This window comes from Lytechinus variegatus, chromosome 15 (assembly GCF_018143015.1).
Source record: "Lytechinus variegatus isolate NC3 chromosome 15, Lvar_3.0, whole genome shotgun sequence".
Classification (NCBI taxonomy): domain Eukaryota; kingdom Metazoa; phylum Echinodermata; class Echinoidea; order Temnopleuroida; family Toxopneustidae; genus Lytechinus; species Lytechinus variegatus.
The window spans coordinates 2,231,353-2,257,937 of NC_054754.1; the positions used below are offsets into that span (position 1 = coordinate 2,231,353).

Genomic DNA, 26,585 nt, shown 5'->3' on the forward strand with positions numbered 1-26,585 from the left:
AAAATATCTTGAATGCCGAATTAATAAAAATTTCGAAATAGTTCAAATGCAATAAACTTTCTCTCAATATTCAGAAAACCCATTTTATACATTTCAAGCATAACAATATCCATGTGAATAATAATCCAATTAATATTAACATTGACAACAATACAATCGAAGAAAAGAAGAGTTCGAAATTCCTGGGTGTCATCATTGACGAGAATTTAACTTGGAATAATCACATAAATCATGTTACACTATGTATTTCTCGAGGCGTTGGAATTATTAATAAGTTAAAGTTTATATTACCACGAGTTACTCTGCTTTTACTATACAATACACTAGTACTTCCTTACATAACATATTGTAATATTGTTTGGGCCAATTGTGGAACAAACTACCAAACTCAACCCTATTCTCACCTTACAAAAGCGGGCTCTTCGTATCTGTACAGGATCGTCTTATTTTTCTCATTCTGATCCACTATTCTGTAAGCTCAAAACATTGAAGGTTTCTGATTTGAATGTCATGCAAGTTGCAGTTTTTATGTTCAAATACAAAAACCACCAACTTCCCTCCTCATTTCAAAATTTATTTAATCTAAACAGTACAATTCACACATACCCTACCCGTATTTCTGGAAATTTTCACCTAACAAACCCAAAGTTATTAATAAGTCATAAATCAATTAGACACCATGGCCCCGACTTATGGAACAATTTACCCGAAACTACAAAAATGTGTTCCTCACTTTATTCCTTTAAAGCCACTATGAAGCGCAACCTAATATCATTGTATTCAAATCCGCCACATTGACTATACTTGTACTTTTTTTAATGATGAATTTTGACCCCTCCTCTTCTAATGTACTTTCACTACACTTGCACTACACCCTCATGACCTCTTGTTAAAAAATGTGTAAGTCTTACATGTGGCTTTTTTTTACCTTGAGGCCGTCGTCAACATCAAGCAGGTCGCTCATGACGACGGTCTCCTGCGTTCTGAAATTTAGTTAAATAATATTTTTCATATACTTTTTTTTATATTCAGAAAGAGATTGTAAATGATACGTGTGTCTAAAATGTATATATATGTAAAATCTATGTAATAATTGATTACGTTGTATTATGTTGAACATGTGGAACGCAGAAATAAATTTCAAGCAAACAAACAAAATGAAAGAGAGGAAGAGGGAGAGAGAGAGAAGTGGGGGTCTGACAGTTGAGAGTAAGTGCAGTGACGAGTACAAACCTATTCATCGTGTTCCAGCGACAAAGTACTATAACTCAAATACATACACACACACACACGATATGCTCTACTAGTCTGTGGGATAACAAAAAAAATCAAAGAACTTTATAAAATGCTGTTGAAATGGAGTACGGTGCAAGAAGAATTCCTGGAAAGCTTCGCTATATTTAGAGCCCAAATAATATCCCCTCTCACTTTGAATCGGTCATGCAATCATATCGGGACGCACCGTCGATTATGACGTCATCACAGGAAATTCCTACTTTAAGACGCTTGCATTATAGCTGAATATGAATAACATGATACCACCAGTGATTTGAATTTACTCGGCATAACTATATGGTTATATGGGGCCTTTCTGTCTGAAAGGCAAAGGGAAAGACCATTGACATTGTATCAAGTGCAACATTCCCGCCATGGATGGAAGCGAGGAATTGTTGTTGATTAAGAAATCGAAGGCGGACGGTCCAAACGATCAGGCAATAGTCAGTTTTGGATGGCGAGTGTATGGGCTAACTACCATCACCCTACTCAATGTAATGAACTTCACTCAACAGTAAGTATACTTATTCATTTAGATAAGACTTTAAAAAATGAATACGACTTCACAACTTCAAATCCTGAATTGAGTTATATTTATCAAAAATGATTTTGTTTCTTATCGGAGGTTCATGCATTTGACCATAGCACATAAAATGATTTTTATTGGGAATGACGTCCTGGGCAAAAGATTTAGAAAAGTTTTCAAGTGACAGGGCAAATCAATCGAAGTACAGTGCGCACAGAATGAAAGAAAGAAAGAAGGAAAACAAAGAAACAGATAAGATTACAGGTGTTTTCGAGAACACTTGTACTTTGTTATTCTTACATTAATTGTGTAAAAATACAGAAAATTGCTATGGTGTATGGAACCTTGCAAATTTTCTGTAATAAAACTTTTTTGTTTTCTTCTTTGTTTTTTTTTTGTTGTGTTGCATTAAAGAAAATTTCAAATTTTCTGTCATAACAATTTACACGATAATTCTATTATTTTGTTTTGCAAAATGTTCTGCTCTTAATACTTCCTGTATTTTTTTTAATGCGCCCAAGGGTTTATCAAGGAGCTTATTTTGCAAATATGTATTTAACATTAAATTTACAAGATATTTTTCCTGTTTTAGCAATGATATGAAAAAGGAAAACCAAGGCGATATCAGTGTGAAACCACTGACCTTTTCAGCGATTCCGGTCAAAAGTCCACTAAACTGTTTAACTGATGTATGCCTAAAGATTGAAACAAAAGCGAACAATCAATATTTTCATGCTGGTGGAACTAAAACAAAATTTTCTTGCGAGATGTAGCTAGCCTAAGCAAGGCCTTTATAATGCCTATCACTGTCAAGCCGAGTTAACTAAAAAATCATTATTATTATCGGGCTCCCCGTTTGCCTCTATCTACAGATCATGAATGGGCGAAGGACGGTTTTATATTCTTTTCTCCTTTTTTCTTCTTCTGCTTCTTCTACTTCTTTGAATGGATATAATAGTGTAATAGGGACCTTTTTGGATCTTTCTAAGGCGTTTGATTCACTTTCTCATATCATTCTTTTAGAGAAATTACATACTATGGTGTCAGATGTATTTTTTGAATGGTTTAAACCTTATCTTTGTAATAGAAATCAATTTACTACTATCCATTCTTATCTGATGCTAAATCAATCGATACTGGTGCGCCCCAGGGATCAATTTTAGGGCCATTGTTGTTTTTAATTCATATCAATGACATTATCAGTTCTTACCACTATTTAAATTTTATTTTGTATGCTGATTACACTATACTCTTCTTGCCTTCAATATTAACTTTAATGAATTTTGTGCAAATGTTAATTTTAATCGCTCAAAAGTAGCAATATGGTTTAAGTGCAATAAATTATGTTTATTAAAAATGTAAAACAAATCTTATTCAGATTTCAAAGTAAAATTCCAAGAATAATGACATGTGTGTATTATAGATTCTAATGATAAAACAAACGTTGCAATTCTTGAATTTTTGAATTGGAATGAACATATTGGTAACATATCGAGAGAAAATTCTAAATATATTTGTATTCTGAATCGTTTAAAATATGAATTACCTTTTAATATATTTTTTTTATATCAGTTTTATAATGCATATGTTTTACCACAACCTATGTATTGTAACTCAATCTGGGGAAATAATTATAGTAAAATGGTCGAGGTGTTATTTGAATTACAGAAAAGAGCAATTAGAATGATAAGAAAATCAAAATATTTAGCGCACACATCCCAATTATTCTAACGTATGAAAACCCCCACAATATTTTGATAGTAACAAATTGCAGGTTTTATCTCTTATGCAACGTTTCGATTCACAAACACTGTCTCTATATAATATGAATATGTTTTCTTATTTTTCTGAAATTCATACATACAATACCAGATCTCGTCATAAATTTCATAAACAGATAAAAGGAAAAAATGGTAATAATAGAAGCAAACAAGCTCTTCATCACGCCCTTTTGTATGGAATTCTTTAGACTTGCCCTCATTCAACATCCAACATAGTAATTCTTAAAAAATATAAAACTCACCTCCTTAATTCGTATTAATATTCCCCTTTACTCCATTGTTTTTATATTAATTTTCATTTTTTTGTCATTTAATTGTATTAATTGTTCTTTGAATATTCATCTTATCGGTATATCTTAACAAGACATACCTTAACTTTCGCATACGCCATTTTCCAATCAAGTACGCTGCATTCAGTTTTTGTTTTAAATTTTAGTTTTATTTTTCTGTTGTCTTTTTTTATCTTTATCATTGTACATATCTATTAATTTGTGATTACACGTTTTTATTGAACGCTTTGAATTGATTTTTATAATTATATTATAATCTTACTTTTAAATGATCAACGAAACATCATTTTCTTAAAAAAAATTATCTTCAGTATATGAACAGCCGAATCATCAAAGAAATCAAAGGCATGCAAGAGACAATGACTAAATTAATGAACGACGAAGGAAATACTGTCGCATTCGAGAAATTTTGTCCATTGCCAAAAGAAACATTGAGAATTTTTTTATCCGCTTACTCCAGACACATGGGCGGAAATCCCAGGGGGGAGGTGCCCCCCTACTCAAAATAGGAGGGGGACATAATATCAAATGTCCCCCTACTATTTTTGGTCTTATATGATGGTAAGAATTAATCATTCAAAATCGAAATAAAACATGCATTTTAGGACGAGATGACCCTACTTGTTGGATGAAAACCTTTTTTCTTTTTTGCTTGTCAAATTTATTTCCGTCGAAATGACTTGAAATTTGGGGTGATAACCTTTTTTGCTTGTCAAATTTTCCAGACATCAACGATTTCCTGTCGTCGGATGACAAAGTCTGTCCAAAACTGTCTAACAATTGGCAGAAAATTGTGAAGGTCTTATTTCTCAATTGGGTTTATCGACGCATTGAAAACTGAAAAAACAACAAAAGCCCAGGGACTGCTAGCCTTTTGAAAAGGCCACGTGACTTGGCTATATATTTAGGTCCTACTCCCGGGGAGGGGGGGGGGGACTTCCATTCACTGGTGGATACAATGCGCGACCATGAGATCTCAAAATGCACCCTAGACACGTATTTTCCATATTCTGAAAATGAACCCCTTAACAAGTATTGGCGTGTGAAACCCTACCTTTAACAAGTATTGGAAACAAAACGATACTATTGGCAATTCCTTGAATTGAACCCCTAAACAAGTACAGCGATAATTATGTCAATGCTAATTGGGTTTAGTACAGCCCAACTGGCGCAAATCGTACTCTAAACACTCCTGGGGCAAGAAGTACATCCTTTATAAAACATTTTAGTCTTGATTTTTTATACCCTCGCAAATTTGACCCTATACACGCTGCTTTCCTCGCGAAATAGATACCCTTATTTCACTATTTTAGTGTTTATGACACCCTTATTACATTACGTATGAAACGTGCCCCATCTTGAAAAGGACATCCTTTTTACGTGTTTTTTTGGTCGCCTATGGTATCCGCTCGTGAATGTAAGTGCCCCCCCGGGTCCTACTTCTCGTCAAGTACTGGCTGGGGTACTGATGGTTTTCCAGCCGAATCTAGCATCAAATAAGACAAAGAAATGTATGGGCCCATCCATGCACAAGCATCACGAGAATCACTATTGTCCACATGAAATGCTTGAGTAGAATCTGATGCTGGATAGGACGCGCCTGAAGACACAGGTATTTTTATGCTTCGGACCCTTCGGAGCTTAAATTTTCTCTTTGCACGTGGTTTAATGTCGCTTGAACAAAGAAGGGGTGTTATTTATCTTCTATCGAAAAGGGAAAAGAAACTATATTTATCAGAATAACTGGAGACCAGTATCATTATCTAAACACGGATTTTAAACTCATTGCAAAGTGCATATCTTTAAGAATGAAAACAAAAAAATATCACAGAAAATAATAATGAACAAACTTGATGTTTACCTGATAGATGGGATACTTTAGGGTACTAGAACCACCCCCCCCCCCCCGCAAAAAAAAGACGTGGGGGCACGAGGAAAGAATATTTTATCTGGTAGAAGACAATATGTCTTATTAAATGGAATCGACTCGAGTCGTCAAACTATATTTTGTGGAGTCCCCCAGGGATCTCTGCTTGGCCCCCTCCTTTTTATATTATACATAAATGATTTCCATCTGGCATCTGATGTCCTATCATTTATATTTTTTGCAGATGATTCCAGTGTATTTTTTTCGCATGAAAACCCTGAAATTTTATTAGATACAGTTAATAGTGAATTGAAGAAAATTATTTTGTGGATCCATGCAAATAAGCTGTCTTTGAACCTCCAAAAGACCAACTATATGTTTTTCAGTAATTCTGTAAGAGACTTACCTGGAGGTGTAATTTTTGATGATGTCAATATTGCAAAAGTAAGCTCCACCAAGTTTCTTGGACTACATATTGATGAGAAGCTGAGTTGGGCAACCCATTGTAGTAATATTTGTAAAACTATATCTAAAAATACTGGTGTAATCTATAAATTAAGTTCATTTCTTCCACAAGAAATTTTGCCTATTTTATACTCCACATTAATTTTGCCTTATCTTAATTATGGAGTGTTGGCATGGGGGAAGTCATTAAAAATGCAGCTAGATAAGATACACATCGCTCAAAAAAGGGTGGTTAGAATTGTTTTTAATGTAAATTATCGTGCTCATACAAATGCTTTGTTTTATAGTAATAAACTATTAAAGCAAGAAGATATTTACTTCTTACAGGTAGGCTCAATAATGTATGATTTTGAAAATGGTACTCTCCCGAGTGTGTTGGCACAAATTTTTAGAAAGAATAATGAGTTTCATAGTTATAATACGAGACAAGCAACTGCACTTCACATTCCACGTGTCAGAACTACATTTGCCTTGAACACATTAACTTGTACTGGTCCCAAGTATTGGAATTCACTTCCTATTAATGTAACTTCTTCTGTCAGTATCTCTGTTTTTAAACGCAAACTTAAATTACATTTATTGAGTAACTATGCTGAAAATAAGTAATCGTGGCTATATTCCCCTCTTTCTTTCACAGGCTGGCCCTGAACAATAATTTCTGAACCAACTTGCACTTTTATTTTGATTTGTTTCTTCTTTTGTGTTTCTTTTTCTCTAACATTCTTTCCCTATCCTTGAAACCCTCTTCTTTCACATGTTTTCCTTTTGCCCCCCCCCCCACACTAACTGTTTCCTTCTCCATCTTGTATATATTTCCTTTTTCCAGCTTTCAACTCTATCCCTTTTGTAGATATTTTTTATTTTAACCTTAATGTAAATATACGTTAGCTTATTTCGTTTAGATGTCTTAAAGTAAGTAAACATTTAAGTATATATTGTTTTCTCTTTGGGGACCTTGCGTTCACAAGCCCAGCTTCTTAAAGGTCTCCTCCTTTCTTTCATGACTTCAATATTAGTAACAGGTTATGAACTTTACTTTGTAACACTTAATTTGTTAATGACAAGATGTGTCATCTATAATGACTTATTTTGTTTCTTTAATAATTATGTTATTTTGTTATTATTTCCTTTGTTAAAATTTACCATGTTACTCACTTAATGTCCTGTTTGTACCAATGTATATATGTGAAGAAAGGAAATCAATAAACTTGAACTTGATATAAGAGGAAATGTAATATGTTCAAAATTTCATGTCAAATTCTGTCACAAAACATTTTTTCTTCAGAAATTCCGTGTCATCATTCACTAATTATTAAATCTACTCAAAATTAATTTGGTCGATTACATGATTGATTGACATGTATTGCTTTCTGAAACCTTTTTTTTCTAAATCAGGTATCTGCTCATTGTTACAATATTTGGAATGGCCAATGAGCTTGAGTTTGGTGAAACAGAATGTCAGGTGATCAACGAAACAGAAGCACGTGACTACCTCCACGATCGCAATATCACCGGCCAGAAACTGTGTGCTGAGAGAGGAAGGTATTTTTAAAAATATTTTATGCTGACAAAACATTGAAAAGGTGATAGGTAGCAAAATGAAACTACATAAACTACGGTTGGCAAATCTGCTAAAATGTAATGTAAGTTAGGATAACAGTGTATGGATGAATGATCTTATGCAATGATTTTATCAAAGGCAGTACATTTATAACAAAATTCATCATGATTATCATGATCCTCGTCAATACGATATATCCTGCAATATGATCAGTAGGGAGGGGGGGGGGGGGCATGTCTGTATATAAGTTTGGATGAGATCAAATTAATTTGAAATCATCTTGCATGAAGTTCTATTTTTTCCAGGAGGTATGGGCAGACGCCCTATTCCAGATAACGCACCCGAAATAAGAAAAACAATGAAATAGCATAGTATGAAATCAAACTGAATAATAATGAAGATTGAGTAAGTTCTAAAATATAATTAAACGGGATCAAATTTATAGAAATGATTTCAATACAATTAGTAGAAAGGATACTAAAATTTCATAATTTTCTCACCATTTTCTCTTCATTATGAAAAAACAAGGTGTTCTGAAAACAGCACGTTTTTCTTACCAGATGTGTGTGGCATACGATACACAGGACAAGGTACACTTTATGACGTATTAGCTGGGCCTATCTACCTCATAATACAGGGTGTGGCAGCAATTCCAATCGTAGGCTTGTTTCAAAGGCTTTCTCTGAGACCGACATTTGCCATTGGGATACTCACCGTGTTGTGGACCCTCTGTACATTTACCACAGGCTTCGTAGAAGACTACTGGGCGATCGCCTTGCTTCGCTTTTTTTTCGGCATATTGTACGTTGTAGTGATTAAAGATAATAACGATTTTGATAATTAATATATTTATCACCTATATTCATTTATCTATTCATGTTTTTTTTATTTTTATGATTTGATTCATTCAATTCCATCGATTCATTTATTTGTATTATTTAATTTCATTGATTATTTTTCTTATGTTTCATTTTTAAATTTCTTTTCTTTTCCGGGAGGGGGGGGGGGGTGATCCTTCCATCATCGTTGCACTGTTCTATAACGTCCGGTAAATGTTTGTTAATTTTTTAAATCAGAAATGTGTGGTTCGAGTTCACGTCATTTCTCTGTACATATCATATGAACATATCACGTTAGCTATTGTTTTTATTACCGAAATATAAAATCAAATATTTTATTTTTTGGTATCGGACCCTAGTATTTCCTATTCCAATTCCGTTTCTTTCATTGAAAAGTGAAGAAGTAGACTCTCGACTTTTACTCAGCCAATGGCATGTTTTCCTAGTTCAGCAATAGACATGATAGATTTATCTAGATTGTGCTACACATACACTGAACCCAGGCGAGGTGAACATGTACCCGACAGAATTCTTTGGTTTCCTAACTGATGCAATCAGGGCTTGACTTGAATTAATATAGGCCTACTACTTAATTGATGAATGGAGGTGCTTCACTTTCTAGCGTATATAGAACAGGCAGTTTGCCGGTAAAGTATATGTCCCAAAGTACCTTAATAGCCCGAAGTAACAATATGTAGCAAAAAAAAACCAACATACGTGATACTTTTCTTATGAACTTCGGTTACTGGTTTTTACTTTTCTTTATAATTATTATTGTGAGTAAAGTTCACATTTCTTGACAGGATGCGATTAAACGCAAGTCAAAAAATCAATCGCAAGTCCCAAATGCGCGCTGTTGATTGGTTGAAAATCAAGTTGCGCTTGATTTTTAGAGTTGCGATTGATTGCAACTCTTTCTGCAACGGGCCCCAGTAATATCAAGGTTTGGTGATTGATAACACCTCGAAAATGTATCTTTAAAGTTAAGCATGCAGGGAAAAACTACTTTTTTCTCAAATTTGCGTTATATTCATGATGTGATTAAGCGTATGGTTTAAGGAGTTTATTATCAAAAGGAAATGAAGTACGGAAATTGAATCCAGGGAATCCGATAAAAAATATAGTCTTTGTCGTGATGAGCAAAACGTGTGTGTAAGGGCACGGGTGTGTGTTCTTAGTATTATTGATTTTGTTATTTGTATTAATACAGTCATTATTGTTGTTATTATTATTATTATCGTCATCGTCGTTATTATCCCATTCGGTGATGAAGAAATACATCGTAGAAATTTATAGAAAATCACACAACGCAATATCAAACATGACACAACATAGATTTTGCGCCCATAGACTCCGTTGTCCCCTCCCCCCCCCTCACTTTGAAGCACTGACAAGTTGCCTGGCAAGAAAAATGCCTCCTCATGAACGTGCACAATGCCCTTTTCATCGGAAAAGGAACCGTTTTATGTGTTTCCGAGTGACCTTTCTCGTATCAGTGCCAAATTTACCAAACATTTCCCCTCGCGATCGCGTTCTGTGCCCCTTTCACCGGAAAAGGACCCGCTTTATGTCTAAAGTGCCCTTTTGCCATCTTATAGGAGCCCCTGTATCGGTGCCCCTTTTTACCCAAGAAAAGTGCCCCCACACGAACGTGTTCTATACCCCTTTCACCTGAGAAGGATCCGTTTTCTGCCGTTAGCAAGTGCCCCTTTGCCTTCATATAGGTGCCCTTTGCATATCAGTGCCCCTTTTTACCAAAGAAAAGTATCCACGAACATGTTCTGTACCCCTTTCACCTGCGAATGACCTGCTTTATGTGTTAACGAGTATGGAAGCAGGAGACCGTCAAAAACACGGATATACGTCGTGTCGTAATTCAATTTACTACACGACGTAAATAGTTACGTAGTGTAGTAATTCGAATTACCACACGACGTAAATAATTACGTAGTGTAGTAATTCGAATTACTACACGACGCAATTCCGAATTACTGCCCAACGATTTAATGTCATGACGTTAAATGAATTAGTGTCGCTACATCAAATAATTAAGGTCGTGTAGTAATTCGAATTACTACACTACGTAAATCATTACGTAGTGTAGTTATTCCAATTACTATACTACCTAAATAATTACGTCGTGTAGTAAATAATTACTACACGACGTAATTCCGAATTACTGCTCAACGATTTAACGTCATGACGTTAAATGAATTAGTGTAGTGACGTTAAATCAACCAATGAGACCAATCGTTATATGAGCGCAATGCCCCGCGCAATGCGAAGAGCTGAGACTACAGAGTATTGTACAGGAACGTACCGGCAGGAAGTTAGTTGGATGTTCGACATTTGATATTCAAACTGTGAAGATGGTTTGATATTCAGGTTCGATATTCAAACGCCTGTGAAGCTGGACCAACATTCGATATTCAAATATATTCAGGGGTTTTGAAAGCTAAGGGGTTTTACAGGTGCAACACGTCTCGGGCAACCATAACAACACTGGCGTGCCCAAGTACGAGGACATTTAGGGGACAACGTCAGTGAATAAAAGGGCAAGATTTTTTTTTTCGAGGGGCCCCCAGGGATACCCCGACGGCCTAGCCGGGGTAACACGTATCCTAACTTGTAGAACTTGACTCGGGCAACCATATAAACACTAGTTTGACCCGGTGCATGCACATTTAGGGGGCTCAAATTAACAAAATTAAAGGAATAAAGGTCTATTTATCGCATTTTGTTTATTTTTTTTCCAAGGGGCCCCCAGGAATATCCCGACGGCCTATCCGGGTAACCACCTACCCTAACTTGTAGAACTTGACTCGGTTACCCGGCGCATGCACATTAACGGGGGGCTAAAATTAACAAAACGGAATATTTCAAGCATGGGGAACCACGTTCCTGACTAATCTCTTGGTGCCGCCAGTGGATAGAGTAAAAAAAACAAGGAAAGAGAGAATACATAATAGGAGAGAGAGAAGAGAAAGGGGGAGATTGGAAAGAAAAGGAAGGGGAACAGGAGAGAACTAGGGAGAACGGAGGGGTCATATCATTGTATGAACAGGATGTTAATTGTGCCCGAGCATTAGGGCGAAGCTCAATGCGTGATAAGAACAAAAAGAGGGGGCACACAATGGCGCATGCAGCAAAAATTTGCTTCGTAATAAGTCTCGAGCCAGCGAGAAAAAACACACCTTTAACTTTGAGATTGATTTTGACATGGTATTCATAAAATAACGTATCTTTCATCTTTCTTTCATTTCTTTCCTTTTATCATTTCCTATTGTTCTCGGTTGTAGAACATTTTTTTTTTTGGGGGGGGGGCAGTACTATGCGGATCGGGTTCGTGGCAATGACGGACTCGAATATTGGTCAAGCTTCACAGGCGTTTGAATATCGAACCTGAATATCAAACCAACTTCACAGTTTGAATATCAAATGTCGAACATCCAACTAACTTCCTGCCGGTACGTTCCTGTACAATACTCTGTAGTCTCAGCTCTTCGCATTGCGCTCATATAACGAACGGTCTCATTGGTTGATTTAACGTCACTACACTAATTCATTTATCGTCATGACGTTAAATCGTTGAGCAGTAATTCGGAATTACGTCGTGTAGTAATTATTTACTACACGACGTAATTATTTAGGTAGTGTAGTAATTGGAATTACTACACTACGTAATTAATTACGTAGTGTAGTAATTCGAATTACTACACGACCTTAATTATTTGATGTAGCGACACTAATTCATTTAACGTCATGACATTAAATCGTTGGGCAGTAATTCGGAATTGCGTCGTGTAGTAATTCGAATTACTACACTACGTAATTATTTACGTGTAGTAATTCGAATTGCTACACTACGTTATTATTTACGTCGTGTAGTAAATTGAAATACGACACGACGTATATCGATTTTTCCCAAAAAGTTTACGCGTGCGCCCCCAGCAAACAATTTCGCATATGGCCATGTTTAAGATAGTGCCTTTTTCTCCTGTGCCACCCCCTCCCACTTTCAACTTCGATCCGCCGCCCCTGATAGACATCCATTCGACTGCTGTGTGTAAATGTGTTTACATTATGTGAAAAAGTATAACAGCTTCGAAAATAATTCGTGTTTTTTCAGATGATTGTGAAAGAAATTGATATAGAGGATAATGTTAGGCGTAGATTTAAATCAAAGTTCCCCAAAACTTTGGTGAGGCCGAAAAAATGTCTCCACCGTGAATCAACCCGGGTCCGCAGCTCAGAACATCGGTGCCTTAACCACTAGAACCACAGAGGGGGGGGGGGGGGGGTGGTTAGTGGCTCGAGCGAACCCGATCCAATTGACGGTCAATCCGTATGGTCAATGTGTTCCCCATAAAGGATTTTGTTATTTGCTAAAAGATATCATTTCCGAAATTCTATTTTTAAAATCCTATCATGCTTTTATTTTTTTCTTCTTTATTTATCCTTGTTTCAGTTCGGGTCCATATCCTCCTTTAGCTCTAGGATATTTATCTCATATCTTTCCGAAGGTAAGAGTCTACTTTTATTTTCTTTGTTTTTGCTATTTTACCCCCATCTTCTGTTACATTTAAGTCCTTAACTTAAGTTGAATTTAGGGGCATTTTATCTTTTTCAAGGACAATTTGAAAGTAGTAATTGTTTTTGCAAAAAAAAATCCATGAGAACAGATTGTGCTAAAAGAAGAAAGTGATAGCTTGCAATAAGCTATGACAAAAAGGTAATGAAAAGGATGTCCTATATTCGTCATGAAATAATTATTATGCGCTCTGTATACTAAAGTTATTACATGTCCATATGGATTGTCTTTTTTTTCTAGTGTAGTAATGATAGAGTGTATTGGTTAATTTACAATGGCACAACGAGCCAAATATTCTGAAAGGCTCAACATGGCGTATGAAAAAAATCTTTAAAGTCGTTTACGATTTCAGCATATCCTCTTTTTTTTCCTATTTCCTATTTTGGGCCTTCAATAATAAAAACCTAATTCTGTCATATATTTTGACATCATATTTGATATCATATTTCATCCATTTTTCTTTTCGTTTTCATTATTAGGTGGTCTGTCATTTATGACAGATCACCTCTTAATTTCGTCAGAATTTTTTTATTTTTATTCTTTTTAATGGCAAGGTTTTTGTCGCCAAGTTATCTCGAGTTTGACAAAATCAATTTCATTGAAGTTTATACCATACATAGGGTCTCTCATGGAAACGTCAAAATTTGCTTTTTGATGTCATCAGGTCATGATGACGTCATCTAGGCGCCATTTTGTAAAATCACATTATCAATCATATCTCCATTATCAATTATCAAAAATTAATAATATTTACATCACATCAATTTCAGGTCAAGGGTCATCAGGTCATGTCATCAAAGGTCACCTGGAGGTCATGCGCGCGCGCGTGTGCGCGCGTCAAAATTTAAAAATGCTCAAAATCACTTTTTGACCATATTAGAGTACGTTTCAGGTCATTCTAAGCATTTCAAATATTTGCGCGCGCGTTTCCGCGCGTAACGCCTTAACACAACGCAGAAACACCGTTTTTTTTTACATCTTTGCATTGATAATAAAATTCTGAACAATTTGATACCTTGATCAAGCTTCTACGACCATTAATAACGAAATTAACACCAGTTAAAGTTTGCAGCACGTGTGCGCGCGAGCTCTCACTATAGGCCATATATGGGCAAAAACATGCCTATTGCAAATTCACTGTAGCTCTTTAAATAGTCCATTGACCCCCCATTTTTTTTCATATATCGATAGAGTATGAGTTGTAGATTTGATTTCATGTCACCATTGTCCCTAAATTATATCGTGACGTCATCAAAATGGCGCCTAAACTAAAAATTTCATTTTTTCAAAAATGACGTCATCAAATTTATGCAAATTTGGTTGTAACTTCTCGAATATAGATCGTTTTTCGCCCAGATTTCAATATGTTGTAGTTTAGAATGTACTCTTTCTCCTTAGTTAACATGAATATTCGTTTTGAGAAACGCATCATTGCGTAAAACAGCGATGAAAAGAGGCATGTCATTTTTCCTCATTTTGCGTGTAATCTCTATGGGACCTGACTTTTTCTCAAAACTAGATTCGACATTCCGCTATTTCGTGAGCCATATCTCCATTTTTTTCTTGTCAGTTTTCTTTAAGCTTTTAGTATGTTGTAGCTGAGATTCTAAGCTTTCGCAATGTGCCCTTCATTTTTTGATCAAATGCCGGGATCATGCCCGTATTTCACTTGCAAAATTGGACTTGTAATTCTCAAAATTGCTTACGTGTATTCTCTATGGGGAATATCGTGGCTTTGACTGCTTTCTAAAGGGCGCGGGTTCGAGTCCTGGGGTGAACAAGATGATTTTTTTTTTCAGTTTTTTTTTTCTTTTTGCAACATCTTACATGATCCTTTATGATATTTAAAAGGTATAAAAGTTAAAATTTAGCAAGATAAAACAGATTATAATTGCTTTTTTCATATCACATGTGTTTTGCGTGTAATCTCTATGGGACATGACTTTTTCTCAAAACTAGATTCGACATTCCTCTATTTCGTGAGCCATATCTCCATTTTTTCTTGTCAGTTTTCTTTAGGCTTTTAGTATGTTGTAGCTGAGATTCTAAGCTTTCGCAAGTGTGCCCTTCATTTTTTGATCAGATGCCGGGATCATGCCCGTATTTCACTTGCAAAATTGGACTTGTAATTCTCAAAATTGCTTACGTGTATTCTCTATGGGGAATATCGTGGCTTTGACTGCTTTCTAAAGGGCGCGGGTTCGAGTCCTGGGGTGAACAAGATTTTTTTTTTCATTTTTTTTTCTTTTTGCCACTTCTTACATGATCCTTTATGATATTTAAAAGGTATAAAAGTTAAAATTTAGCAAGATAAAACAGATTATAATTGCTTTTTTCATATCACATGTGTTTTGCGTGTAATCTCTATGGGACATGACTTTTTCTCAAAACTAGATTCGACATTCCTCTATTTCGTGAGCCATATCTCCATTGTTTCTTGTCAGTTTTCCCTGAGCTTTTAGTATGTTGTAGCCGAGATTCTAAGCTTTCGAAAATGTGCTCTTTATTTTTGATCAGATGCCGGGATCATGCTCGTATTTCGCTTGCAAAATTGGAATTCTCAAAATTGCTTACGTGTATTCTCTATGGGGAATATCGTGGCTCAATGGATAACGCATTTGAATCGCTTTCACAGGGGCGCAGGTTCGAGTCCTGGGGTAAACAAGATTTTTTTTTTCATTTTTTTTTCTTTTTACCACCTCGTACATGATCCTTCGTGATAATTTAATGGTATAAAATTTAAAATTTCGCAAGATAAAACAGATTATAATTACTTTGTTTCATATCACATGTATTGTCATACATGAAAGAGACCCTTTTAACAGTGCTTTATCATCTCCCGTCTTTCACAAGTATTCCATCCATAATGAATATTCCGTCGTCATCATGAAGATCATATTGATCTGCATGAATATATGTCTATCTGTCTATCTACCTACTCTGTATATGTATCTGTCTATCTATCTCTCTGTCTAATATAACATATTTATCTGTTTAGATATGTATATCTATCTATCGTTCTATATATCCATCAATCTATCTGCCTGTCTCTATCTATCTTTTCATATGTATGTCTGTCTGGCTATCTATCTATCTATATCAATCTATTTGTCTCCATCTATCTATCTATCTATCTATTTATCTATCTATATGTCTGTCTGTCTATCTATGTTTTATTGATATAACCACCTATCATTTATCTCTCAATCGATCACTTGATCCATCCATTGCTCCATCCACCACTCCATCCATCTATATATATAATCATCTATCTTGTATGTATCTGTTTGAAGATGTATGTCTGACGATTGTCATCAACACATCAATAATCACATTTAGCAATGGTCAAAACTTATTCTTAGGATGTCTACGATCAAGATTATCAATGATATCTAAATGATTTATTTCATACATCAACCGACACTGAATGACAAATCATGACAGACCACCTAATTCGTCCACATGACGAATTAAATTCTAGTTTTTCTTATTTCTATTATTGAAGTGCCACCATGGCCCCCATTATTCGCTAGTCTGCAGGCATAGACCCTGATTAAAACTTAGATCCGAACAAGGAGGGCTTCACACAAAGACTAGCTCATAAGAAAATTGTTGTTTCAATTCGAGGGTCTTGAGGACCAAGGGCGCCGGAAGCGGGGGGGGGGGGGCAGGGGGGCACTTGCCCCCCCAAAGAAAATTTTGGGGGGGCAAAACGAGATTTTGCCCCCCCCCAATGTGCCCCCCTAAAAGTAGAAAAATGATATTTTTTAAGGACAAAGGTAAACGATGAAGGCACTTTTCTGCCTAAGAATTGTCATTTCTTTTGTCAAAAATGAAAAAATTTCGCCCCTGACGGGGCAATTACACATCTTAAGCCTTGCGTCTTTTGACGAACATGTCCCTCTGTGAAACATACCTTTGATAAGCCCCTTTTCTATCTTATTACAGTGTGATAACGTTTAACTTTTAAACCCCCATTCCACAGAGAACAAGACCGCTGGAAGACCTTTGAAAGACCATGAATTTTGGTTGATCTTTCAGAGGTCTCTCAATGAACCTACAATGGTCTTTGAGGTCTTACACGAGTCCTGACCAATCTTTCAGTGGTCTTCGTGGTCTTCATGGGCTCCAAAACTTTTTGAAACGGTTCAAAACAGTCTTACAACGGTCTTACAGGAAAATTGTCTTTCAGTGGTCTTTCAGCGGTCTTTCGATGAACTTTCAAAGGTCTTCATAGTCTTTCATTGATCTTTCGGCAGTCTCTCAAGATTTTGCGGAGATCATAGACTCATGAGAGATTATTGAAAGATCATTGAAAGACCAGGCAAAGTCCATGGAAAGAATTCTGAAAGATCACTTATTGCATAAAAGATCTCTGAAAAACCATTGAAAGATCTCGAGCATTGTCGAGAGGACTAGTCTAAGACCAGTACGACAAGGAATATCCATCAGTCTTTCAGAGTTCTTTGAGGGGTCTTTCTGAGCCATTCCACAGAGATGACAAATTTCATTGATCTTGAAAACCGCTGTAAGACCTCACCAATTTTAAGTCTTTCAGTGGTCTTTCAATTGTCTCCTTTCTGTGGAATGGGGGCCTATTAATGAATACATTTCAGACTAAAAAATTTGCATGCTGGCTGTGTCGGCTAACAAACGCGCGGTCGCCCAGAAACGCTCAGAACGGGGTGGTGTTTCATCAATATTTTCGTTGTAAGTTGTAAGATCTGACAACTTTCCTTTATTCTGATTGGTTGAGAAGCATTGTTACCATAGTAACTGTCGGATAAAACAGGACTTGTCGGATAAAACGTCCTACAAGTCCTTTCATGAAACGCTCCCCGGACCCGATATCACCAAGGCGCGTGAACGCTAGTTACTCGAGCAACATATGGAATCTGAAAATAGCTGTAAAACCGAAAAGTTTAAAGACTTATAGAGGATTGAGTAGTTGCTTATTGGATAAATGAGAAGATGCTAGCTTGAGTCGGCGAATGGAGTGCAGAGCAGGAGTACCCATCTATCAACTAATCAAGCCTCTTCTTCAACCTTTTCTGGTTTATTGTCTTTATCAGGACTACGCTCGTTTGAACAAAAAATTACTCGACTATCAACTGTCTACTTCCTCCTATCAATTTCACTTCTTCCTCTATCCACTTTTTTTTCTCGAAAACTCCACATGGTGTACCGTCAACCACATCCGCTGTTGGAATGTAATTGTTTTCTTCTAAATAATGTTACATAATGTACATTATGAACTGCCGTAGTTTGTTAGTTCATGATTATTTACAAATGAATATTTCCTGGAATTTGATATTCATCATTTCCTAGTTATGGTCACATTTCCCCCAGAAAATATGTAAAGAAAAAAGAAGATTTTGAAGGGGTCATCCAAAAGTGCTTCCCAGCCATACAAAACATGCCAAAGGAAACACATAAATCGAGTAATGTTTTAAATTTTCAGAAAAGTTTTAAATTGTTAGACAATAATTAAGCAGGTCATATTTCTTTTTCCTCCAGTTACAAAATATGAAACGTTTTGCCTATGCATGGATAATCAGGGACTCTCTCCAATGCTGAGGTCAGAAATTATTGAAATAGAATGGGGATTTAAGCGCTTATCGTCGTCTGCCACGTCAGAACAGTATGACATTCTGAATTTAAAAAGACATTCATTAGAATGTGTTTTGTTTCTGTTGTTACGCTTCTTCTGCTTAATACACTTCATGAAACTTATGATAATTGTGCTCTCTCGCGTCGTCCGTGTGTGTAAATGTACAAAAATAAATATTTCTGAAAGGATATTGCATGAAAAATGTAATTTCTGGTATTTTGAGTCAATATAAGCGTATTTCGTAATTTAATTGATCAGACACGAAAACCACATTCCAAATCAAGCGATCGTTTTGCGCGTAGATTTCATAGGTTCTCATAAACACCGAGTATAGTCTTTCGTAGTGAATTCTGTGTTTAAATTTCAAGAAATTTACTTTTGAATTCTCTTAGAAACGTAACTTTTAAACTCCATTTTTACACAAAGTCCTTACCGTGGGGGGGGGGGGGGGGTCCAACGCCCTCTCCCGCTCGATCGCTTAGGTATCTCACGCTGTCAAAAATATTGTGCCCCCTTCGGGATTTTGCCCCCCAAAACTGAAAGTGTTCCGGCGCGCCTGTTGAGGACACAAGTTAAAGTAGGCTGCGCATTCAGACGGGTGATTATCTGAAGAAGGTTTTGCACAGCAGACTAATAATACGCCTGTTAGTTTCACCCAATACTATGTTCACCCCAGTTAACGTTCCAATTAAGATACCATACAATGTTATCCCCTCTCAATCTCTTTATTTTTACCCATTACCACCCCAAAGGAGGTACACACTGTGGTCTTTGGGATAGGACAGTACGGTAACCCCGCAGGGTATGGCGTATCATACATCTTCATTCTTGTCAGTGAAAGCATGGGATGGAGATGGTGTTACATCATCTGTGGTGGGTCAGGTCTCATCCTCGCTGTCGCTTCTTGCTTCATGGTAGTGCAACCCAGAGGACATCATAATCAAAACGAGGTATAACGGATTGTGATTCAGTCACACCGATGATAATGGGGAGTTTTCACAACGGCAGCGGAGACGAATTCAAGAACGCAATAAATGTTTTGAAAATGCCTGTCAAATGACAATGGACAGCTTGGAGGTCTTTGTCGAAAATTTTTGAACCGGAACAGCAGTTTCGTCCTAGTTTTCGAAGCTGACGAAAAAATGCAAATATATCGTATGTCCAAAGTTCAGACCGAACGAAACTGCTGTTTTAATCCACTTTTATGCTCTTTGTCATGGAGTATGTGCATTTGACAATAATTTTCTATGTTCTGGAAAGCGTTTTGTGTCGCAGTGCGCATACTCTCTAAATATGTCATTTGTATCAATGTATACAGCAGCCTTTGCCGGTCTGGAGCCAGTTCCACCGATGACTGGGGGAACTATGGCGAGTCTGTGGCGTTATCAATGACTCGCCATGTGCATGATGTATTCATGCAAATTTTACTCATGGATAATAGGCCTAGCAAAGTCCCTTTTTTTGAGATACAGTGATAAGGTTAATTGCCAATTCGTCTATTACTAACTAGTCCACTCATCACTTTCTACCTTCATTTAGTCTAATGCCATTCCGTTTATCAACATTTTGCCTAACAGCATCTTGGTCCAATAACCACTTGGTCAAATATTCACTTCGTCTCATCACCAGTTCGTCGATGACCATTTGGTCTAATACCCTTTTGCTTATTAACAGTCAAATTAGACCAAATGGTATATGGACTAAATGGCTATTGCACCAATTGGTACTTCGACGAAATGGAGATGTTGATAGTGGACGAAATGATGGTAGACCAAAATGATAGTAGACGAGTTGGTATAATCGGACGAATTGGCATTAGATCATAACTTGAAATAAACCGCTAATAATGATAATAAGGGGAATGGGATATTGTAGGTATCGTAGTATCTTGTGTACCTGATTCTTATCAGGGGTACTTTCTGGGGTTGTCACTGGGAGGTGGTGCGATCGACAGCGTTCTAATACCCTACTCACATTTTTGACATGTTAACACTATTCTTGTAGGTAACAGAGATATGTCGATCAGGGTAGACTGACGTTGATCACTGAAGAAAATATCTTTAACCGAGATGACGAGTTCAGCTGTTGAAATGAGAACTATAATGGACTCGACGGATGAACAACGTACGAGTCTCAGGATCACAACGAAATTCCTATCCATCGTAAGGGAACTGTTTGCAGTTCTGGGAACTGTTTCGTGAATTTAAATATCTCGGGTGTTTGGCTCACAGTCATGGGTGTCCAGGCGCGTAGCCAGGGGGGGGGGCGGTGGGGGCGGTCGCCCCCCCAAAAAACGTCCCCAAAAAGAAAACAAAAAAGAAGGAAAAAAGAGAGGAGAAAAGGGAAGGGAGGAAAGGGAAGAAAGGAAGGTAGCTTTGTGTTGTTTATTTCTTTTTATTCTTTATTTTTTTCTCAAAAGAGAAACTCCTTCACTCTTCTTGCTCTAAATTTATAAATGAATTTTGCTTCCGCGCTGCGCGCGGTTAGATGACAATATTGAAGTTCTCCATTGTTTCCCCCACCTTTTCTCTAACCCTGTTTTTCCACCTCAGCTATGTGCTTCTTGCCAGGTAAAGTTAAAATTGTATACATTAGGGCATGAATTTGAGTAAGGTTAGGCCGAAGTAAATATATGAAGTTTTTTTCAATTTATCGCGCAACTTCTGGGCTGGTCGGCTCCGGGCGGGTAAAATCTTTATATCAGTTTCTGCCGTCACCTCCATAAAGTCAACTTCTCCCGCTTTTCAGCTCATTACTAAACAACCATAATTTGGGGGCAAACAGGTTCCTAATTTAAAAAGAGGAAGGGTATGAAATTCGTGTCGTATTAAATAAAAAGTACAATATTTTTTATCAAATTGTATTAAACTTCATGTCATTTCCCTGTATACATTCATCTCCTGTCCTGTTTTGCGCCCTCAGTTTGAAATTTTGAATGACACTTAAGTTTCTTTATATTCAAAATGAAGCGCTTCAGGATAAGTCAAAAAAAATTAGGCATCCTTTTTTTTATAAAGATAGATAGTTTCAATAAATCGCAGAAGTTTCAACTATTTTTGCGCACTATTTTCCTTGTAATGAAGTTCAATAATCTTAGAAAATCAATTGAATTAGAGCCGATTGGGTATTCATCTACATTTGATGAAACGTCCGCCCTTTGAAATTTCAGAGTTTCATTGCTCTGCGCGGGGAGGAATATCTTCCTCTACCAATCTTATCCTCTGTTTTGCGAGTTAAAAATATGCACTGTTGCTAAATTGTTTGTAATCAAATCTGATCTTTCCAAAGAAAGTATTCAATATATCTTTGAGAAAACCCTTTTCTCGGGACCCTTTTTATGGCAAGAAAAATTGATAAAACGCTTTAGCTTCCGCGCTTCGCGCGGAGTTATTATCATTTTAATTTCCTCCATTGTACATGTATATACCTCTTTTGTGCATTCAAAATCATTTGAAAACAAGGTTCAAAATCGCAATATAGTCAACCAAATTGGAGGTACTAGAGACAAGAGAAACGGCTCCTTTTAATTTTAATTTATGAAACACTAAAAGCTTCGCGCTTCGCGCGGGAGGGGGAAACTCCCCCTCCCTGCACCCACCCCCTAGGGAGCGCGCTTCGCGCGCTCTGTAAGTGTTGGCACGCTTCGCGTGCATTTACCGCCCCCTCCAAAATTAAATCCTGGCTACGCGGTTGTGGGTGTCAGTATACCAAAAGCTTCGGTCTCTGTTATGTTGGTAGCTCCGCTGAACTCTGTTGGCTCCACTCACCAAATACGAGGAGAAATTAAAAAAAAAAACTCCCCAAAACAGACGGCTGCCAGCTGTCTAGGCAGTAGCGGACCGTGACCCGGAGGAGACAAAGCATTGGGGGGGGGGGCACTGCATTGTTTGTGAACAATGCCGTGCCCCCCCCCCAATGCTTTGTCTCCTCGGGGTCACGGTCCGCCACTGTGTCTAGGCATTCAGTATCCTGTAACTTTTATCAGTGAAGATCATCCTATAGTTTAAATTCTGATTCTTATCCGTTTTTATATTTTCAGAACACCTTGACGCCATCTTGGAGCCAGCTCCGTATCAGTTTGAGACAGATTGCTTGGTCTTTCATGATATATATAATCCTCGCACAAACAGCACTCATTGCAGTCGGCTATGTTCTGTCTTTCAACATCACCCTTTACTTGGTCGAATACTTTCCAGATTTTAATATATCTCTAGTTGGTGTGATTACAATAATCGCAGCATTTCCCGGCTGTATCTTTGGAGGGATGGTGTGCGATCGTCTACGGAAAGTTGCTGGTTTACGCGGAAGGATTTTCGTGACAGTCATTCTCATGGTAAAAAGCAATACATGTTTACTCATCCTTCGATGTTTGCACCCACATCTGTCAACATACTTCTCTAATAAAAAAAGTGTTGGCAGGCCTTGGTTTTCATTGTTCATGCTGTATTATTAATCTGCAGTGCCACTCGTTCATGATTCAGGTTTTAGTTCTTTTAAATAAAAAAAGAGATGAAAATACCCTTACCATCAATAGAAAATTGAAAAAAAAAACGATTTTTATAATCTCTCTCTGAAACTTTTTTTATACATTGATCTCTATGTATTAATCATAGATTTAAGGAACAACATTCAATGAATAAAGTTACCTCAGATGACAATCATATTTAAAAGTAAAACGGAGGGTCTTGCCGAAAAAGGCAAAGCTTGTACAAAAGACAAGCCCCTATGTTAGTTTCATTACAAAATTACAAAAAAGATATGTTTGGTCGTAATAATATTTAGAATTTTTGTTTAAAAATATGAATAAAAACAATTTTTGTACAATTTACCAAAACGTAACTGATGGATTGTGTGATAAAATATTTTGTTTTACAATATTAGAGAGAGGGAGGGAGCGAGGGGGGGGGGGGGAGATGAGTGCATTGTAAACTAAGTAGAAAGAAGGCGGGCAACAGGAGCAAGTACTTTGGCAAATTGTAATTTTAAGAAGAAAAAATGAATAAAAAATAAACAAATAATATACATTTACAGTTGCGGCCAGAACTTTACATACACACAATTCAGAGAAAAGTTGACACTTGCCAACATCAGAAAAAGTACTGTATTTTATAAAATATTTGTGCTACCATAACGAATATGATATCAAACATTATCATACCCCTTCATTACATTGCTTCGTCACCAGGAGCTGAGAAATATTGAGGTGCCAATTTTCCCCCTAAAATCTTCATATTTTAGACAGATTGAAACAAAAACTTGACAAAAACATTTCATATCTGTGCTAGTTACTTCTCAACACAAACATTTCAGATTACACTTTCTGTTCCGTGGTGACATATCATGATAGTAAATGTAATATAAATCATAGATTTGACATTTATGTATTTCTATGAAACGATGTTTGACAATATAATATCAAACAATAGTCCATTTGGCACAAATATTACCTTTTTAGTCCATTTGGCACATTACTTTTTTTTCTTCAAAGAAAATTCCACCTGAAATATACTTTAATCTCAACGGCATCCCAATCATAAGAAAGAGCTTAATACATTCTTTCATTTGATACCAAATTCGTCAAGGTAGTATTTCTGAAGATATAGGAGATTTTACGATTTTTGGCAAAAGTGAACAAATTTCATTAAATTCAATGGGTGTATTTAAAATTTTGGCCTCAATTGAATATGTATATGATATGAACGCACATAATACTCATAAACACAAAAGCTGAGTACAATTAAATCAGTCATTCAGTTTGACCTGGTTGCAACGAGTATTGCAAAATTATATATTTTTTTCAGTTTGCGTTTAAGAATATTTACATTAGGGGATTCTTTAAGATCTTGAGGCAGCACTGTACTGGATGCATGGAAGGAGCTCCTTGATGAGGCATAATGTATGTTAATATGTTTATTCTCATGTAGAGTCAGTCGATAGAATACATTTATTTAGTCCAATTTCAATGTTACGAATGTTTTTCCCTAACTAATTCCTTATTCAATGTCTATGTTCATCCCCAGATAATTCCGTTTATATGCGGAGTATTGATTTTTCAAACCAGCCTTACCTCTCTGGTGATTTCATTTGGTATCCTGACCCTCGTGGCGCAATGCGTCAACTTAACGCTGCTCTCTATCATCTCAGATCTTACACCCATGGAATGCAAGCTGGTCGTCTTTGCCATCGCTTACTTCTCCTTATACTCCGTTGCGGGAGCCATCAATCTCCTGATCACCCCGATCGCCTCTGCGACGAGCTTCAGACTGGCGCTCACGATTCTAGTTGGAACCCTGTTTGGGTTATGCTTAATATTTCTTCTCCTCAGCTGGGTTACCATGCACATTCAGAAAGTGAGCGAGAGTCAACTGGCCAGTCGAGAAACTGGGAAAGAACCAAGAGCGGGGGAGATGACTGAGAACACTCCCCTGGTATACTCTCATAACGGACTTGATAAGGATGCATTAATTGGGAAATATTCTTAATACACTATAAATGTTAATGTTATGCTAGTTCGTGTATGATGTTTCAGTTTACAGTTTTAGTTTTTATTATGAATAGTGTACACTGAATCATAATAATGATATTGTGTGTTTACACTGTGATTTGCATGGATTTAAATCCGGTGGTCCGTTTCATAATACAATTATGGTAAACTTGCCAAAATATTGTAACTGCCATGGTAATGGGGCTCCTGATCAGCAGCTAAATAAAAATCGAATTTCCCATAATGCCTTATTTTAAGTTTGATAAAACTGATGTCAGATCTGTTGTGAATAGGAACTAACCATGCAAGCTGTGGTTTTTATTTGAACATTTGAAAATAAAATGATTTTAGATATAAGAACAGATCCCAGGGGTTAAATCCTAATTTGAATGGTCAATATCAACAGCCAATCTGGATTTTCTTCTTAAATGCATGTGTTCAAAGTGGATACCCTTATTAAATTTCTCGTTTTGGAAACATACATGATCATGATTATGAGCAGATATCGTGGATATAATAGAGAAGGGACCACAGTTGGATATTGTGCCCAGTGGTTTACCTAGCAAAGCAAGGATGTGTGCTGAATACTTCCTTAGTGCTCTCTTAATTCTGACGTACCATTTCTTTTTCTCTTACACATTTTATGACCAAGATTTGATTCCCCCTTTAAGGTCCTTTTGCCACTGACTGCGCGTATTTTTATTTCAGTAATGTTTTCGTTTGATGCTGCATAGTTATATACTGCCAAAGAATAAAATATAAAGGCCCTCCTTTGGGTAACGCGATCGACGGTTCAAATCTTCATTTTCAATAAAAATAGCAACATCTTAAAGGGGAGCGAACTGGCCAACAATCTGTGTTGTCTCCCTTTAGTTGTGCGCTATAAATGGCTAGTCTTATATCTTTTGATACAACTATTCGTAATTCAGAGGATGAAATAGCCAATAATTTTATTTGTGTATATATTGGAACCGAAACGTTCTTGAGCCTGTTGAATTAAAAGGTACCTGTTATGGCACCTGGTAAAATAATCATTGCAATATTTATGTATTGAGCAGTGAATATCATTTAAGCATGTCAAGTGAGACTATATCACAAGACTACACTTCTGAGAATGTTATATTGTGGGCAGTAAACCTGGTCGGATGTAGAAGAATATTTGAGGGGGCTACTTTGACTACTAGTTTGTTCTTTTTAAACTTCTGAAGGTCATCTACAAACTTTACATTGCGTATCAAAAAAAGTTTACACTTAGAAAAAAAAATCCTGTAAAATGATACATTTGTAATATCCTG

At 36.6% G+C, this 26,585-nt stretch overlaps 1 protein-coding gene across 1 annotated transcript; it reads left to right on the forward strand.

Moving 5' to 3' along the window:
- The first annotated feature begins 1,298 nt into the window (after window positions 1-1,298).
- Window positions 1,299-26,585, forward strand: LOC121428927 (probable glucarate transporter). Its single transcript, XM_041625817.1, has 7 exons — window positions 1,299-1,789; window positions 7,600-7,746; window positions 8,294-8,566; window positions 13,073-13,127; window positions 19,559-19,756; window positions 22,846-23,139; window positions 24,827-26,585. The coding sequence occupies exons 1-7, from the start codon at window positions 1,650-1,652 to the stop codon at window positions 25,286-25,288; spliced, it is 1,569 nt and encodes a 522-aa protein (XP_041481751.1). The 5' UTR covers window positions 1,299-1,649; the 3' UTR covers window positions 25,289-26,585.